This window comes from Oryx dammah, unplaced genomic scaffold (assembly GCF_014754425.2).
Source record: "Oryx dammah isolate SB20612 unplaced genomic scaffold, SCBI_Odam_1.1 HiC_scaffold_2, whole genome shotgun sequence".
NCBI classification, from domain to species: domain Eukaryota; kingdom Metazoa; phylum Chordata; class Mammalia; order Artiodactyla; family Bovidae; genus Oryx; species Oryx dammah.
In genome coordinates, this window is record NW_024070186.1 from 90964335 (window position 1) to 90983511 (window position 19177).

Sequence of the window (19177 nt, forward strand, 5' to 3'; positions counted from 1 at the left end):
ACTCTAGTACTCTTGCCTGGAATATCGCATGGGCAGAGGAGCCTGGTAGGCTGCAGTCCATGGGGTTGCTAAGAGTCGGACACTACTGCGCGACTTCACTTTCACTTTTCACTTTCATGCATTGGAGAAGGAAATGGCAACCCAATCCAGTGTTCTTGCCTGGAGAATCCCAGGGACGGGGTAGCCTGGAGGGCTGCCGTCTATGGGGTCGCACAGAGTTGGACACGACTGAAGCGACTTAGCAGAAGCAGCAGCAAAGAGCTGATTCATTAGGAAATACCCTGATGCTGGGAAACATTGAAGGCAGGAGAAGGGGATGGCAGACTATGAGATGGTTGGAATAGCATCACCAACTCAATGGACATGAGTTTGAGCAAGCTCTGAGAGATGGTGAAGGACAGGGAAGCCTAGCAAGCTGCAGTCCCTGTGGTCGCAAAGAGTTGGATACAATTGTTCAGTGACAGAACAACAACAACAACAAAAAGAATAAAAGATCTAGGAATAAATTTACCTAAGGAAGTGAAAGACATGTATACTGGAAACCATAAGACACTGATGAAAGAAACTGAAAACATAAATAATAGGGTAGATATACTATGCTCATGCATGGAAGGATTAACACTGTTAAAAATGTCCATACCATCCAAGGCAATCTAGAGATTCAGTGGAATTCCTAGAAAAACACCCATGCACTTTTCACAGAACTAGAACAAATAATCCCAAAATTTGTACACAACTACACAAAAGACCTCGAAAAGCAAAAACAATCTTAAGAAAGAACAAAGCTAGACTTATCATGCTCCTTCGTTTTAAACTATTACAAAGCTATAAGTAATCAAAACAATATGATACTGGCATAAAAGCCAACACATAAACCAATGTAATAAAATCAAGATACCCAAAATAAACCAGTTCATATTTGGTCAACAAGTATTTTACAAGGAAGCCAATAATATTCAACAGAGGAAGGACATCTCTTTAATAAATGAAGCAGGAAAAAATGCATCACTGGAGTTTTCTGGACAGCCATATGCAAAAGAATTAAGTTGAACCACTATCTTACACTATATACAAAAATTAACTCAAAATAGATTAAGAACCTGGACAAAAGACATGAAACCATAAAACTCCTAGAAGAAAATATAAGGAATAACTCCTGGAAACCATTCTTGGCAATGATTCTTCAGACTTGACACAAAAAGCAAAACATAACAACAAAATATAAAACAAAGTATAGCTACATCAAACTAAAAAGCTCCTTCCTGTACAGCAAAGGAAACTGTTAACAAAATAAAAAAGCAACCTATCCTATGGAAGAAAATATTTGCAAATCACATCTGATAAGGGATTAATATTCAAAATATATAAAGAACTCATATGATTCAACAGTAAAACAAACAGTTCAATTAAAAACTTGCAAAGGATCTGAATGGATTCTTTTGCAAAAATGACAGACATACAGACAGCTAAGAGGTATTGAAAAGGCACTCAACATCACTAATTATCAGGGAAATGCACATGAAACAGCAATGGGATATTATCTGTTTCTTAAAATGGATATTATCGGAAAGACAAGGAATAATAGCTGTTGGCAAGGGTATAGAGAGAAGGGAACCCTTGTGCACTGTTAGTGAGACTGTAAATTGTGCAAGCACTATGAAAAACATAATGAGGTTTGGGATGGGCATGTACACACTACTATATTTAAAACAGCTAACCAACAAGGACCTACTGTATAGCACAGAGAATTAGGCTCGGTATGCTTCAATAACCTAAACAAGAAAAGAATCTGAAAAAGAACAGATACATATGTGTATAACTGAATCACTCTGCTGTTCACTTGACACTAACACAACACTGTTAATCAACTATACTGCAGACCAAATTTTAAATATTTTTAAAATAAAATAAAATAAAATAGAACTACCACCCAATCCAACAATTCTACTTCTGGGTATTTATCAGAAGGAAATGAAAATCTAACTCAAAAAGATATCTGTACCTTCATATTTATTCCAGAATTATTTACAATAGCCTAGACATGGAAACAACCTAATTGTCCACTGATGGATGAATGGATAAAGAAAATATGATAAACATAGACAGAGAACAGAATGTTACTCAGCCATATTAAAAGAATGAAATCTAGACATTTGTGACAACATGGATGGACATCAAAGGCATTATGCTGACTCAAACAAGTCAGAGAAAGACAAATACTATACACTCACACTAAAAAACAGAAATCTAAAAAACAAACAAACAAAAATACTAAACACAGAGAAACAGGGAACAGATTGGTGGTTGCCAAAGGTAGGAGGTGTGGGGTGGGCAGAATCGATGAAGGCGTTCAAAAGTCAAACGTTCATTATAAAATAAGATCTGAGGATTTATTGCACAGCATGGTAATTATAGTTAATATTACTCTACTGTGTATTGAAAACTGCTAAGAGGGTAGATCTCTAAAATTCTCATCAGAAGAAAAAAAGCTTTTGCAACTATGTGTGGTGACACATTAACTAGACTTATTGTGGTGATCATTTCACAATATATAGAGATACTGAATAATTATGTTGTACATATGAACCTAAGATAACATTTTATGTCCATTATATCTCAATAAAAAAAGAAAGTAATCAAACTATATTCTATATACAATAAACTCACTTCAAATACACTGACATAAGTTTACAGTAAAAGGATAGAAATAGCTATAACATGTAAACATGAATTTGTTTTTAAAAAGTACGAGTAGCTATGCTAAAATCACATAAGGTCAATTTCAGAGCAAAGAAAATTACTGGAGATAAGTAAAAACATCACATAATGATAAAGGGGTCAATCCATGGAAGGTATAACAATTCTAAATGTGTGCATACCAAACCACAGACCCTAAAAATACAGAAAGCCAAAACTAATGAAGCTAGAAAGAGATAAATATATCCATAATTAGAGTTGGAGTTCCTAATTCACTGTACTCTAGGGATTTGACAAGAATTACCAGACAAAAATGAGCAAGAATATAGAACTCAACAACACAATCAACCAGTATCTCGTTGACAAATATAAAACATCCACTTAGAAAGAAAAGAATGCTTTCAGGTTCTTCCATAGTCTATAGCATATCTACCAAGACAGATCATATTCTAGGCCACAAACAAATCTCAACAAATTTAAAAGAATTAAAATCATAAAGTGTGTGTTTTCTGACCATAATGGTGTCAAAACTGGAAATTTTCTTGTTTTTGATATCTAAACACTTGCCGTTTAAACTTCATAAGTAATTGATGATTCAAAGAAGTCAAACATGTATACTATCATGTAAGAAATGAATCGCTAGTCTAGGTTCGATACAGGATGCTTGGGGCTGGGGCACTAGGATGACCCAGAGAGATGATATGGGGAGGATGGTGGGAGGGGGGTTCAGGGTTGGGAACTCATGCACACCTGTGGTGGATTCATGTCAATGTACGGCAAAACCAATACAGTACTGTGAAGTAAAAAAATAAATCCAAAAGAAAAAACCCCAAAGAAGTCTCAAAGACAATTTTTAAAACTATATATGACTGAATGAAAATTCAAACACACATATCAAAACTTGTGAAATCAGTTAAGACTGTGCTGGGAAGAGAATTAATAACACTAAATGTATACCTTAGAAAAGAGAATGAAAATTCTCAAATCAATAACATGCTCCCACTTCAAACAACTAGGAAAAAAGAGCAAAATAAGCTCAAAGAAATACTAAAGATAATTCAGGATAAAATGGAAAGAATAAAACAAAAGCAATTAAACAAAAGCTAGTTCCTCAAAAAAAAATCAATAAAAATTTACAAACCACTAGTAAGACCAACTATCCAAATAAAATAGAAAGCTAAAGGAGTCCTATAACTAATTGTAAAAAGTGAATCTGTAATATAAAATCTCATAGTCTCCAAGTCCTCTCATTAGAAAATACTTACAAACATTTAAAGAATTAACACCAATTTTATACAAAATATTCCAGAAAACAGATGCAGAGAGAACATTTCTCAGCTCATTTTATGAATCCAGTACTACCCTACTATGAAAAGCAAACAAGACAATATAAATAGAAAGTTCACTCAAAAAGGAACCTGTATTTAAATATAAAATGTATAACTATAATTTAGGGAAAAAAGAAAATAAGATACAAAATGAGACAAAGAGTTCTAAAAGGTGATATCAAAGAAGCACAACCTATAAAGGAAAAACTGGTAAACTGGACTCTAAAAGTCCGATTAAGTGGGTGAAAAGATAAGTTGAATACTGGAAGAAAATAAATATCATATTATACCATTTACATGTGGAATCTAAAATATGATACAAATGAACTTACTTACAAAACAGAAACAGGCTGACAGTCATAGAAACGAAACACGGTTACTAAAGGGGATAGAAGGGGAAACAATAAATTAGGAGTTTATGATTAGCAGATACAAACTAGTATATATAAAACAGATAAACAACAGGGTCCTACTGTACAGCATAGGAAACTATATACAATATCTTATAATAAACTATAATGGATAAGAATAGAAAAGATATACATGTATGAATCATTTTACTGTACATCAGAAACCAATACATTACAAATTAACTACTTAAATTTTTTAAAATGTTTAAAAATGAAATAACAAACAAAAGAAAAAGACTGAAGAAAATAATTGCAAACCATATATCTGACAAAAGATTAGTATCTAAAATATACAAGAATACCATAATAAGACATCACCAGAAAATGATCAGAATGGCTATAGTAACACTAAATGCTGGTAATGATATAGATATACAGAATCACTCATATACTACTGGTGGGAATAAAAATGTTATGATCACTCTGGAAAACAGTTTGGGATTTTCTCATAAAACTAAACATGCAGCTATTGCACAACCCCTGCAGCTGCTCTCCTGGACATTTATACAAGAGAAGTGAAAATTTATGTTCACATAAAAATATGCACACAAATGTTCATAGCTGCTTTAATCATAATCAGAAACTGAAAATCCAGATATCCTTCAGCAAGTGAAAGGTTAAACAAGCTGTGGTACATCCCTACCATGGAACGTTACTCAACAATAAAAAAATTCAACTATTAATACATACAACAACTTCAATGAGTCGTCAGAGAATTATGCTGAGTGAAAAAAGCAAACCTCAAAAGGTTACATACAGTATGATTCCATTTATATAACATTTTAAAAGTGACAAAATTATTGAAACAAAGAACAAAGGATGAGGCTGAGGGAGCAGAAGGGTGGATGCAGCTCTAAAAGGGCACCATGAGAAACCTCTGCAGTGACAGAAATGCTCTGTGCCTTGAGTATATCAACTTCCTAGTTGCAGTATTACACTAATAGTTTAAGGTATTTCTACTGAGTTATCAATCTCCTGGTTGCAGTAGTACACTAATAGTTTAAGGTATTTCTACTGAGTATATCAATTTCCTGGTTGCAGTAGTATACTAATAGTTTAAGGTATTTCTACTGGGGGAAGTTGGATAAAAAGTACACGGGATTTTCTATATTACTTCTTAAAAACTGCACAAGTCTATAGTTATCTTAAAAGTTTATTTACAAAATTGGGATGACACTAAAACAAAATCTGGGAGGATGTTTACAACTCTACAGGCATATATTAGAAAAGAAGAAATTTCTCAAATTCATGACCTCAGTTTTCACCTTAGAACACCAGAAAAAGAAGATAAAATGAAACCCAAGATTAATCAACAGAAAGGAAACAAAAAAGACCAAATCAGGAATCAATGAAATAAAATATAGGAAAACAATACAGAAAGACAATGAAACCAAAAATTGCTTCTTATGAAAATCAGTACAGTTAATAAGCTTCTAACTAGACTAACCAGGAAAAAAACTCAAAACACAAATCACCAATATCAAGAATTTTAAAAGGGACATGAATACTTATCTCACAAACATTAAAAATATACCAATTAATTTGATGACGTGGGTTACTCATATCTAAAGAAACAAAATTTATTTGGTCATAAATATTTCACTTACCTGAATATTTAAGGAAATGTAATTGGTATTAATATAGTAAATAATGAAACGAAATTAAGGATACATTCGTATAGCACCAGTTCTCGTCCCAATAGCCAAGATTTTCTGAACTGGATCAAAGGCCAATGTGGTGGGCTGATAAGGAAAACCATGCCGAACTGTCTGAAAGAGAAAATACTGAAAATAGTCATCAGGGAAATAAAAATTAGTCACAATAAGATACCACTATCCAACCAGCAGAATGACTAAAATAATTAATTTTATTAAAAAAGACCACCAAGTGTTGTTGCAGGAGTGTTAAATCACAAACACTTTGGAAAAACATGTTGCAGTTCTTTAAAAACTAAACATATACCTGTCCTATGACCGAGAAAGTTCATTCCTATGTATGTAACCAAGAAAATAATGAGCATATGTCCACATATTAATTTGTATAAGTACGCACCTAACAGCTTTAACAACGTAGAAAAAACTCAAATGACAAACAAGAGAATCAAACATCAAAACTGTGGTATATGCAAACAATAGAATAACTCAACAATTAAATAAGAAAAACTAATGACAGAAACAAAAACATGGATGATTCTCAAGAACATTATGCTAAGTAAAGGAAGCAATACACAAAAGAGTATGTATAGCATGATTACAAATATAATATAAACAAGCAAAACTAACCTATGGTGAAAAAAATCAGAACTGGTTTTGACTTTGACCACTTGGTTTGACAAGCGGTTGACCTGAAGAGAACTGACTAGAAAGGGCATAAAAGAACTTTACTAAGTGAAGGTAATATTCTATATTCTGATAAGGTTTGAATTTTACATGTATATACTTTAGTCAAAACTCATAAAGTGGTATAATAATATTTGTGCTTTAACCTATAAATAATATGAGTGTTCCAGTATGATTCTTTCAACTCCACTGTATGTTTAAAAGGTTTCATAATATCACAATGGGAAAGAAAGAAAAGAAAAATATAAAGAGCTCATAATATCACAAAAGAGATAAGACTAACATGTAAAAAAAGAATATGCAATATTAGATGACTTAATTTCAAAATGAAATATGCTAGAACCTTTAAAAAAAATAGAGGACCCACATAGGTCAGGAAAAAAGAGATTCTGTATCTTGTTCAGTCAAATATTTAGTGCTCCAAAAACTAATTCTAATGCAAATATTTTTATAATATATTGCTTTTGTAAATATTCAAAGATGAAAAGATTAAACATAGCATGTAGTTTATCTAAAATTCATTCCCCAGATAAAACAAAGTACAGTTCATTGCATAAATTTCTCATTTTTCTTTAAAGCATAAAAGAACATATATGCAAAAGCATATTAACTAATATATAACCAAATCTGTATTTTTCTTACTTGACATCATATTATAGAAATATTTCCACACACACAAAAAAAGTTTAGATGTACTTTAACCTATTTAAAGATTGTAGAGCTCATTATAGTATGAATATACCACAATGTCTTTAACCAACAAACTACTGTTCTATAATCTCCAAAGAATTCTCAACTAAATTGGCAAAAAATATATTTAGCAACAAAACCCACTTTCTATTCATGATCCTTATCTGAGGTGTCTCCCTCTTCATTCTCAACTGCCCTTGTTTTGACTTATAAACAAAATTGTCTAGAAGAAGATACTCATAATTCTCATGCAGATCAATGTGGATAAAAATAATCAGAATATAGTTACTCTCAAAAAGAAAAAAATACAGAAGCGGTGGGAACACTTCCCAACTCATTTTATGGCCAATATTACCCTGGATCCTGGAAACTAAGTCATCACAAGCAAGGAAAACTAAAGACCACTAATTATTAATTAATATGGATATAAAAATCCCTCCCCAAAATATTAGCAAGCCACTCATCAGCAGAAAAGTGGAAGATTTACTGAGCATGGCCCTGCCCACCAGAGCAAGACCCACTTTTCCTAATAGCCAGTCTCTCCCATTAGAAAGCTTACACAAGCTTCTTATCCTCATCCATCAGAGGGCAGACAGAATGAAAACCACAATCACAGAAAACTAAGAAAAATGATGACAAGGATCAGTCTTGCATAACTCAATGAAGCTATGAGCCATGCCATGTAGGGTCACCCAGAATAGATGGGTCACGGTGGAGAGTTCTGATAAATCGTGGTCCACTAGAGAAGGAAATGGAAAAAAACTTCAGCATTCTTGCCATGATAACCCCATGAACAGTATGAAAAGGCAAAAAGATCTGACACTGAAAGATGAAGCCCCCAGGTCAGTAGGTGTCCAATATGCTACTAGAAAACAGCAGAGAAATAGCTCCAGAAGGAATGAAGAGGCTGAGCCAAAACAAAAACACCATCCAGTTGTGGATGTGTCCGGTGGTGAAAGTAAACTCCAATGCTGTAAAAAACAATACTGTATAGGAATCTGGAATGTTAGATCCATGAATCAAGGTAAATTGGAAGCAGTCAAACAGGAGATTGCAAGAGTGAATATTTTAAGAATTACTGAACTAAAATGGATGGGTATGGGTGAATTCAATTCAGACGACCATTATATCTACTACTGTGGGCAAGAATCCCTTAGAAGAAATGGAGTAGCCCCCATAGTCAACAAGAGTCCAAAATTCAGTACTTGAGAGCAATCTCAAAAATGACAAAATGACCTGAGTTCATTTTCAAGGCAAACCATTCATCATCACAGTAATCCAAACCTATGCCCCCAAGCACTAATGCCTGAAAACAGGAAGTAGAATGGTTCTATGAAGACCTACAAGACCTTCTAGAACAAACACCAAAACAAGATGTCCTTTTCATTATAGGGGACTGGATGCAAAAGTAGAAGTCAAGAGACACCTGGAGTAACAGGCAAGTTTGGCCTTGGAGTACAAAATGAAGCAGGGCAAAGCCTAACAGAATTTTGCCAAGAGAACACACTGGTCATAGCAAACACCTTCTTTCAACAGCACAAGAGACAACACTACACATGGATTTCACCAGATGGTCAACACCAAAATCAGACTGATTATATTTTTGCAGGCAAAGATGGAGAAGCTCTATACAGTCAGCAAAAACAAGACCAGGAGCTGACTGTCACTCATATCATGAGCTCCTTATTGCAAAATTCATGCTTAAATTGAAGAAAGTAGGGAAAACCACTAGATCATTCAGGTACGACTTAAATTAAATCCCTTATGATTATACATTGGAAGTAACAAATAGATTCAAGAGATTAGATCTAACAGAGTGCCTTAAAAACTACAGACAGAGGTACATAACATTGTACAGAACACAGTCACCAAAATAAAACTCAAGAAAAAGAAATTCAACAAGGCGAAATGGCTGTCTGAGGAAGCCTTACAAATATCTGAGAAAACAAGAGAAATGAAAGGCAAAGGAGAAAAGGAAATATACACACATCTGAATACAGAGTTCCAAAGAATAGCAAGAGAGATCAGAAAGCTTTCTTAAGTGAATAATGGAAAGAGGTAGAGCAAAACATCAGCATGGGAAAGACTAGAGATCTCTTCAAGAAAATTAGAGATACCAAGGGAACATTCCATGTGAAGATGGGCACAATAAAGGACAGAAATGATATGAACCTAACAGAAGCAGAAGATATTAAGAAGAGGTGGCAAGAATACACAGAAGAACTGTACAAAAAAGGTCTTAATGACCCAGATAACAACAATGGTGTGATCACTCACCTAGAGCCAGACATCCTGGAGTGTGAAGTCAAGTGGGCCTCGTGAAGTATTACTACGAACAAAGCTAGTGAAAGTGATGGAATTCCAGCTGAGCTCTTTCAAATCCCAAAAAAGGATGTTGTTAAAGTGCTGCACTCAATACATCAGCAAATTTGGAAAACTCAGCAGTGGCCACAGGACTGGAACAGGTCAGTTTTCATTCCAATCCCAAAGAAGGGCAATGCCAAAGAATGTTCAAACTATCACACAATAGTGCTCATTTTACATGCTATCAAGATAATGCTCAAAATCCTTCAAGCTAGGCTTCAAAATTATGTGAACTGAGAACTTCCAGACATACAAGGTGGATTTAGAAAAGGCCAAGGAATCAGAGATCAAATTGCCCAACATCCGTTGGATCATTGAAAAAGCAAGGAAATTTCAGAAAATCATCTACTTATGCTTCATTGACTACACTAAAACATTTGACTGTGTGGATCACAACAAACTGTGGAAAATTCTTCAAGAGATGGGAATACCAGACCACCTTATCTTGCCTCCTGAGAAACCAGTATGCAGGTAAAGAAGCAACATGTACACTCGTGGTGGATTCATGTCAATGTATGGCAAAACCAATACAGAATTGTAAAGTAAAATTAAAAAAATAAATAAAATTAAAAAAAAAAAAAAGAACTGGACATGGAACAACAGACTAGTTCCAAATTGGAAAAGGAGTATGTCAAGGCTATATACTGTCACCCTGTTTATTTAACTTATATGCAGAGTACATCGTGCAAAATGCCCAGCTAGATGACACACATCAATTAGATTGATGGGAGAAATATCAATAACTTCAGATATGCAGATGACATCACCCTAATGGCAGAAAGGGAAGAGGAATTAAAGAGGCTCTTGATAAAGCTGAAAGAGCAGATTGAAAAAGCTGGCTTAAAACTCAACATTCAGAAAATGATCATTTCATGCCATCTATTTCATGGCAAATAGATGGGGAAAAGGTGGAAACAGTGACAGACTTTCTTTTCTTGGGGTCCAAAATCACTGTGGACAGTGAGTGTAGCCACAAAATTAAAAGACACTTGCTCCTTGGAAAAAAAGCCATGACAAACCTAGAGAGCATATTGAAAAAACAGAAACATCACTTTGCCAACAAAGGTCCATATATAAAAAGCTATGGTTTTTCCAGTAGTAGTGTATGGATGTGAGAGTTGGATGATAAAGAAGGTTGAAGAATTGATGCTTTCAAACTGTGGTGCTGGAGAAGACTCTTGAGAGTCCCTTGGACTGCAAGAAGATCCAACCAGTCAATCCTAAAGGAAATCAACCCTGAATATTCACTGGAAGGACTGATGCTGACACTCCAATATTTTGGCCACCTGATGTGAAGAGCCAACTCACTGCAAAAGATCTGAATGATGGGAAAGATTGAAGGCAGGAAGAGAAGAGGCTGACAGAGGATGAGATGGCTGGATGGTATCATCAACTCAATGAACATGAGTTTGAGCAGACTCTAGGAGTTGGTGAAGAACAGGGAAGCCTGGCATGCTGCAGTCCACAGGGTTGCAAAGAGTTGGACACAATTTAGCAACTGAACAACAACAACAAAACCAATTCCAGCAACATATGAAAAGGAATACAATATGACTTCGTAGACTTTATCCCAGGAATGCACAGCTGGTTTAACATCAAAAAAATATTTAATATAACATACTATCTCAATATAATATCTCAACAGCTGTGAGAGATGGACAATAAAAAAAGGTGAAAGCTGAAGAATTCATGCTTTTCAACAGTGGTATTGGAGAAGACTCTTGAGAGTCCCTTGGACTGCAAGATCAAACCAGTCCATCCTAAATGAAATTAACCCTGAATATTCACTGGAAGGATTGAAGCTAAAGCTCCCATAATTTGGCCACCTGATGCGAAGAGCTGACTCATTGGAAAAGACCCTGAAGCTGGGAAAGTTTGAAGGCAGGAGGAAAAGGGGTCAGCAGAGCATGACATGGTTGGATAGCATCACTGACTCAATGGACATGAGTTCGAGAAAACTCTGGAAGATGGTGAAGGACAGGGATGCTGCAGTCCATGAGGTCACAAAGAGTCAGACACAACTGAGTAACTGAACTATCTCAATAGAACATAGTATGAAAAACACATGGTCACCTCAATAGATGGAGAAAAATTATTTCAAAAAATCCAATACTCACTCATGTTAAAAAACATTCAACAAATGAACTGTAGAGAACTTTTTCAATCTGACAAATGGCATGTACAATAAACCCTCAGCTAACATCATACTAATCAGTGAAAGAATGAATGGTTTCTCTCTACAGTCAGGAATGAAACAACTGTGCCCACTCTTGCCACTTCTACATCCTTTCCGGGAAAATTAAGTGAGGGGGAAAAAAAAGACATCCAGACTTTTTAAAAAATAACTAAAGTGAAGTCGCTCAGTCGTGTCCGACTCTTTGCGACCCCATGGACTGTAGCCTACCAGGCTCCTCTGTCCATGGGATTTTCCAGGCAACAGTACTGGAGTGGATTACCATTTCCTTTTCCAGGGGATCTTCCTGACCCAGGGATTGAACCTGGGTCTCCCACATTGTAGACAGGCGCTTTACCTATCTTTACTGTCTGAGCCACTAGGGAAGTCCTTAAAAAAAAATTTCATAGTTTTAGTTAAAAAATAACTAAAACTATGTGTTAATGACATGACCTTGTGGATATAAACCTAAGAAATAACCGAAAAAATTATTAGAACTAAAAAGAAGTTAGGCAAGATTGTAAAATTAATGTACAATGTACAAATTATATTTCTATATATACCAGTGATACCCTATCCCAAAACAAACTTAAGAGAACAATTTCATTTACAATAGCAACCAAAAGAATAAAATACTCAGTAATGAACAAAAGAAGCATAAAGCTTACATGTTAAAAACTATAAGTAATTAACCTCCAATTAAAATAAATAAATTTATATTTTAAAAAAACATTGTTGAAAAAAATTAAAGAAGACCTAAATAAAGGAAAAGCTTCTCATATACATGTATTAAAATACTTAAGATTGTTCAGCTGACAATACTCCCCAAGCTGATCTTCAGATTCAATGCAACCCCTAAAAAATTCTGGTTTGTTTCTTTTTTGCAAAAACTTGACAGGTCAAGAGACCCAGAATATCAAAATGATCTTGAAAAAGATGAACAAAGTCGGAACACTCATATTTTCCATTTTTAAAACTTATGTGAATCTACAATAATCAAGACAATGAATTACTGGCGTAAGGATAAACACTTAGATCAGTGGAACAGCATTTAGGTCCCAGAAATAAGTATTCACATTTTCAGTTAATTGATTACTGACAAGAGTGCTAAGACAATTCAATGAGAAATGAACGGTCTTTCAACAAATGACACTGCAACAACTGGCTATCTACATGCAAAATAATCAAGTTGGACTCATATATACAAATAAATCAAAATGGATCATAGACCTAAATATAAGAGGCAAAACTCTACAAGTTTTAGAAGAAAGCACATTTTTAAATCTTAGTGATTTAGGATTAGGCGATGGTTTCTTAAATATGACACCAAAAGCAATAAAATTAAAAAAATAAATTGACCCTTGTGAGAATTTAAAACTTTTGTGCTATAAAGGAAACTATCAAGAAAGTAAAAAAAAAAAAATACATAAAGGGAGAAAATATTTGTAAATCATATCTAATAAGGAATTTATATCCAGAAAAAAATAAGGAACTCTTACAACTAAGTAATAAAAGACAAATAACTCATTTTTCCTCAAAATGTGAAACAGAGTTACCCTATAACCCAGGGATTTCCCTCCTGGGTATATAACCAAGAAAAAGATAAATCCCAAATATACCCCCATTTTATAAGATATTGGGAAGTGTATAGAACAGAAATGTGATTTTAAACATTAAAATCTTAAATCTGTATATTCTTTCTCTTTTCATTTTAGTTTCATTTTTTATCAAACTCAATCATGTGCATTTTTTTAAATTTACTTTTTATTTTACTTTACAATTCTGTATTGCTTTTGCCATACATTGACATGAATCCACCACGGGCGTACATGCGTTCCCAAACATGAACCCCCCTCCCACTCCCCTCCCCACAACATCTCTCTGGGTCATCCCCGCGTACCAGCCCCAAGCGTGCCATATCCTGCATCGGACATAGACTGGCAATTCGATTCTTACATGATAGTATACATGTTTCAATGCCATCCTCCCAAATCATCTCACCCTCTCCCTCCGAGTCCAAAAGTCTGCTATACACATCTGTGTCTTTCTTGCTGTCCTGCATACAGGGTCATCATTGCCATCTTTCTAAATTCCATATATATGTGTTAGTATACTGTATTGGTGTTTTTCTTTCTGGCTTACTTCACTCTGTATAATCGGCTCCAGTTTCATCCATCTCATCAGAACTGATTCAAATGTATTCTTTTTAACGGCTGAGTAACACTCCATTGTGTATATGTACCACAGCTTTCTTATCCATTCATCTGCTGATGGACATCTAGGTTGTTTCCATGTCCTGGCTATTATAAACAGTGCTGCGATGAACATTGGGGTACATGTGTCTCTTTCAATTCTGGTTTCCTCCGTGTGTATGCCCAGCAGTGGGATTGCTGGGTCATAAGGCAGTTCTAGTTGCAATTTTTTAAGGAATCTCCACACTGTTCTCCATAGTGGCTGTACTAGTTTGCATTCCCACCAACAGTGTAGGAGGGTTCCCTTCTCTCCACACCCTCTCCAGCATTTATTGCTTGCAGATTTTTGGATCGCAGACATTCTGATTGGTGTGAAGTGGTACCTCATTGTGGTTTTGATTTGCATTTCTCTAATAATGAGTGATGTTGAGCATCTTTTCATGTGTTTGTTAGCCATCCGTATGTCTTCTTTGGAGAAATGTCTATTTAGTTCTTTGGCCCATTTTTTGATTGGGTCGTTTATTTTTCTGGAATTGAGCTGCAGGAGTTGCTTGTATATTTTTGAGATTAGTTGTTTGTCAGTTGCTTCATTTGCTATTATTTTCTCCCACTCGGAAGGCTGTCTTTTCACTTTGCTTATATTTTCCTTTGTTGTGCAGAAGCTTTTAATTTTAATTAGGTCCCATTTGTTTATTTTTGCTTTTATTTCCAGAATTCTGGGAGGTGGATCATAGAGGATCCTGCTGTGGTTTATGTCGGAGAGTGTTTTGCCTATGTTCTCCTCTAGGAGTTTTATAGTTTCTGGTCTTACATTTAGATCTTTAATCCATTTTGAGTTTATCTTTGTGTGCAGTGTTAGAAAGTGATCTAGTTTCATTCTTTTACAAGTGGTTGACCAGTTTTCCCAGCACCACTTGTTAAAGAGATTGTCTTTACTCCATTGTATATTCTTGCCTCCTTTGTCAAAGATAAGGTGTCCATATGTGTGTGGATTTATCTCTGGGCTTTCTATTTTGTTCCTTTGATCTATATTTCTGTCTTTGTGCCAATACCATACTCTCTTGATGACTGTGGCTTTATAGTAGAGCCTGAAGTCAGGCAAGTTGATTCCTCCAGTTCCATTCTTCTTTCTCAAGATTGCTTTGGCTATTCGTGGTTTTTTGTATTTCCATACAAATCTTGAAATTATTTGTTCTAGTTCTGTGAAAAATATCGCTGGAAGCTTGATAGGGATTGCATTGAATTTGTAAATTACTTTGGGTAATATACTCATTTTCACTATATTGATTCTTCCGATCCATGAGCATGGTATATTTCTCCATCTATTAGTGTCCTCTTTGATTTCTTTCATCAGTGTTTTATAGTTTTCTGTATATAGGTCTTTAGTTTCTTTAGGTAGATATATTCCTAAGTATTTTATTCTTTTTGTTGCAATGGTGAATGGAATTGTTTCCTTAATTTCTTTTTCTACTTTCTCATTATTAGTGTATAGGAATGCAAGGGATTTCTGTGTGTTGATTTTATATCCTGCAACTTTACTATATTCATTAATTAGCTCTAGTAATTTTCTGGTAGAGTCTTTAGGGTTTTCTATGTAGAGGATCATGTCATCTGCCATCAGTGAGAGTTTTACTTCTTCTTTTCCAATTTGGATTCCTTTTATTTCTTTTTCTGGTCTGATTGCTGTGGGCAAAACTTCCAAAACTATGTTGAATAGTAGTGGTGAAAGTGGGCACCTTTGTCTTGTTCCTGACTTTAGGGGAAATGCTTTCAATTTTTCATCATTGAGGATAATGTTTGCTGTGGGTTTGTCAAATATAGCTTTTATTATGTTGAGGTATGTTCCTTCTATTCCTGCTTTCTGGAGAGTTTTTATCATAAATGGATGTTGAATCTTGTCAAAGGCCTTCTCTGCATCTATTGAGATAATCATATGGCTTTTATTTTTCAATTTGTTAATGTGGTGAATTACATTGATTGATTTGCGGATATTGAAGAATCCTTGCATCCCTGGGATAAAGCCCACTTGGTCATGGTGTATGATCCCTTTAATGTGTTGTTGGATTCTGATTGCTAGAATTTTGTTGAGGATTTTTGCATCTATGTTCATCAGTGATATTGGCCTGTAGTTTTCTTTTTTTGTAGTATCTTTGTCAGGTTTGGGTATTAGGGTGATGGTGGCCTCATAGAATGAGTTTGGAAGTTTACCTTCCTCTGCAATTTTCTGGAAGAGTTTGAATAGGATAGGTGTTAACTCTTCTCTAAATTTTTGGTAGAATTCAGCTGTGAAGCCATCTGGACCTGGGCTTTTGTTTGCTGGAAGATTTCTGATTACAGTTTCAATTTCCGTGCTTGTGATGGGTCTATTAAGATTATCTATTTCTTCCTGGTTCAGTTTTGGAAAATTGTACTTTTCTAAGAATTTGTCCATTTCTTCCAAGTTGTCCATTTTATTGGCATATAATTGCTGATAGTAGTCTCTTATGATCCTTTGTATTTCTGTGTTGTCTGTTGTGATCTCTCCATTTTCATTTCTAATTTTATTTTTTTTATTTTTTAAGATTTTATTTTTATTTTTATTTAAATTTATTTATTTATTTATTTTTAATTTTTACTTTACAATTCTGTATTGGTTTTGGCATAGATTGACATGAATCCACCACAGGTGTACATGCGTTCCCAAACATGAACCCCCCTCCCACCCCCCTCTGATTTGACTTTTCTCTCTTTGCTTCTTGATGAGTCTGGCTAATGGTCTGTCAATTTTATTTATCCTTTCAAAGAACCAGCTTTTGGCTTTGTTGATTTTTGCTATGGTCTCTTTTGTTTCTTTTGCATTTATTTCTGCCCTAATTTTTAAGATTTCTTTCCTTCTGCTAACTCTGGGGTTCTCCAATTCTTCCTTTTCTAGTTGCTTTAGGTGTAGAGTTAGGTTATTTATTTGACTTTTTTCTTGTTTCTTGAGGTATGCCTGTATTGCTATGAACTTTCCTCTTAGCACTGCTTTTATAGTGTCCCATAGGTTTTGGGTTGTTGTGTTTTCATTTTCATTAGTTTCTATGCATATTTTGATTTCTTTTTTGATTTCTTCTGTGATTTGTTGGTTATTCAGAAGCGTGTTGTTCAGCCTCCATATGTTGGAATTTTTAATAGTTTTCCTCCTGTAATTGAGATCTAATCTTAGTGCATTATGGTCAAAAAAGATGCTTGGAATGATTTCGATTTTTTTGAATTTATCAAGGTTATATTTATGGCCCAGGATGTGATCTATCCTCGAGAAGGTTCCATGAGCACTTGAGAAAAAGGTGAAATTCATTGTTTTGGGGTGAAATGTCCTATAGATATCGATTAGGTCTAACTGGTCTAATGTATCATTTAAAGTTTGCGTTTCTTTGTTAAATTTTCTGTTTAGTTGATCTATCCATAGGTGAGTGGGGTATTAAAGTCTCCCATTATTATTGTGTTGTTGTTTATTTCCCCTTTCATACTTGTTAGCATTTGTCCTACATATTGCGGTGCTCCTATATTGGGTGCATATATATTTATAATTGTTATATCTTCTTCTTGGATTGATCCTTTGATCATTATGTAGTGGCCTTCTTTGTCTCTTTTCACAGCCTTTGTTTTAAAGTCTATTTTATCGGATATGAGTATTGCCACTCCTGCTTTCTTTTGGTCTCTATTTGCATGGAAAATCTTTTTCCAACCCTTCACTTTCAGTCTGTATGTGTCCCTTGTTTTGAGGTGTAAGCAGCATATAGAGGGGTCTTGTTTTTGTATCCATTCGGCCAGTCTTTGCCTTTTGGTTGAGGCATTCAATCCATTTACGTTTAAGGTAATTATTGATAAGTATGATCCCGTTGCCATTTACTTTATTATTTTGGGTTTGGGTTTATACTCCCTTTTTATGTTTCCTGTCTAGAGAATATCCTTTAGAATTTGTTGGAGAGCTGGTTTGGTGGTGCTGAATTCTCTCAGCTTTTGCTTGTCTGTAAAGCTTTTGATTTCTCCTTCGTATTTGAATGAGATCCTTGCTGGGTACAGTAATCTGGGCTGTAGGTTATTTTCTTTCATCACTTTAAGTATGTCTTGCCATTCCCTCCTGGCCTGAAGAGTTTCTATTGAGAGATCAGCTATTATCCTTATGGGAATCCCCTTGTGTGTTATTTGTTGTTTTTCCCTTGCTGTTTTTAATAGTTGTTCTTTGTGTTTGATCTTTGTTAATTTGATTAATATGTGTCTTGGGGTGTTTCGCCTTGGGTTTATCCTATTTGGAACTCTCTGGGTTTCTTGGACTTGGGTGAGTATTTCCTTCCCCATTTTAGGGAAGTTTTCAACTATTATCTCCTCAAAGATTTTCTCATGGTCTTTCTTTTTGTCTTCTTCTTCTGGGACTCCTATAATTCGAATGTTGGAGCATTTCATATTGTCCTGGAGGTCTCTGAGATTGTCCTCATTTCTTTTAATTCGTTTTTCTTTTTTCCTCTCTGATTCATTCATTTCTACCATTCTATCTTCTATTTCACTAATCCTATCTTATGCCTCCATTATTCTACTATTTGTTGCCTCCAGAGTGTTTCTGATCTCATTTATTGCGTTATTCATTGTATATTGACTCTTTTTTATTTCTTCTAGGTCCTTGTTAAACCTTTCTTGCATCTTCTCAATCCTTGTCTCTAGGCTATTTATCTGTGATTCCATTTTGATTTCAAGATTTTGGATCATTTTCACTACCAATATTCAGAATTCTTTCTCAGGTAGATTCCCTATCTCTTCCTCTTTTGTTTGGTTTGGTGGGCATTTCTCCTGTTCCTTTACCTGCTGAGTATTCCTCTGTCTCTTGATCTTGGTTATATTGCTGCGTTTGGAATGGCCTTTTTATATTCTGGTAATTTGTGTAGTTCTCTTTATTGTGGAGCTTCCTCACTGTGAGTGGGGTTGTATCAGTGGCTTGTCAAGGTTTCCTGGTTAGGGAGGCTTGTGT

The 19177-nt window shown here is 34.9% G+C and overlaps 1 protein-coding gene across 1 annotated transcript in view; it reads right to left on the reverse strand.

Moving 5' to 3' along the window:
• STXBP5L (syntaxin binding protein 5 like) overlaps positions 1-19177 on the reverse strand; it is a 344970-nt gene that overhangs the window by 277995 nt on the left and 47798 nt on the right. The window contains exon 3 of the mRNA XM_040250785.1: positions 6107-6204. Within this exon, the coding sequence (XP_040106719.1) occupies positions 6107-6204 (98 nt within the window). The remainder of the gene's footprint in view (positions 1-6106; positions 6205-19177) is intronic.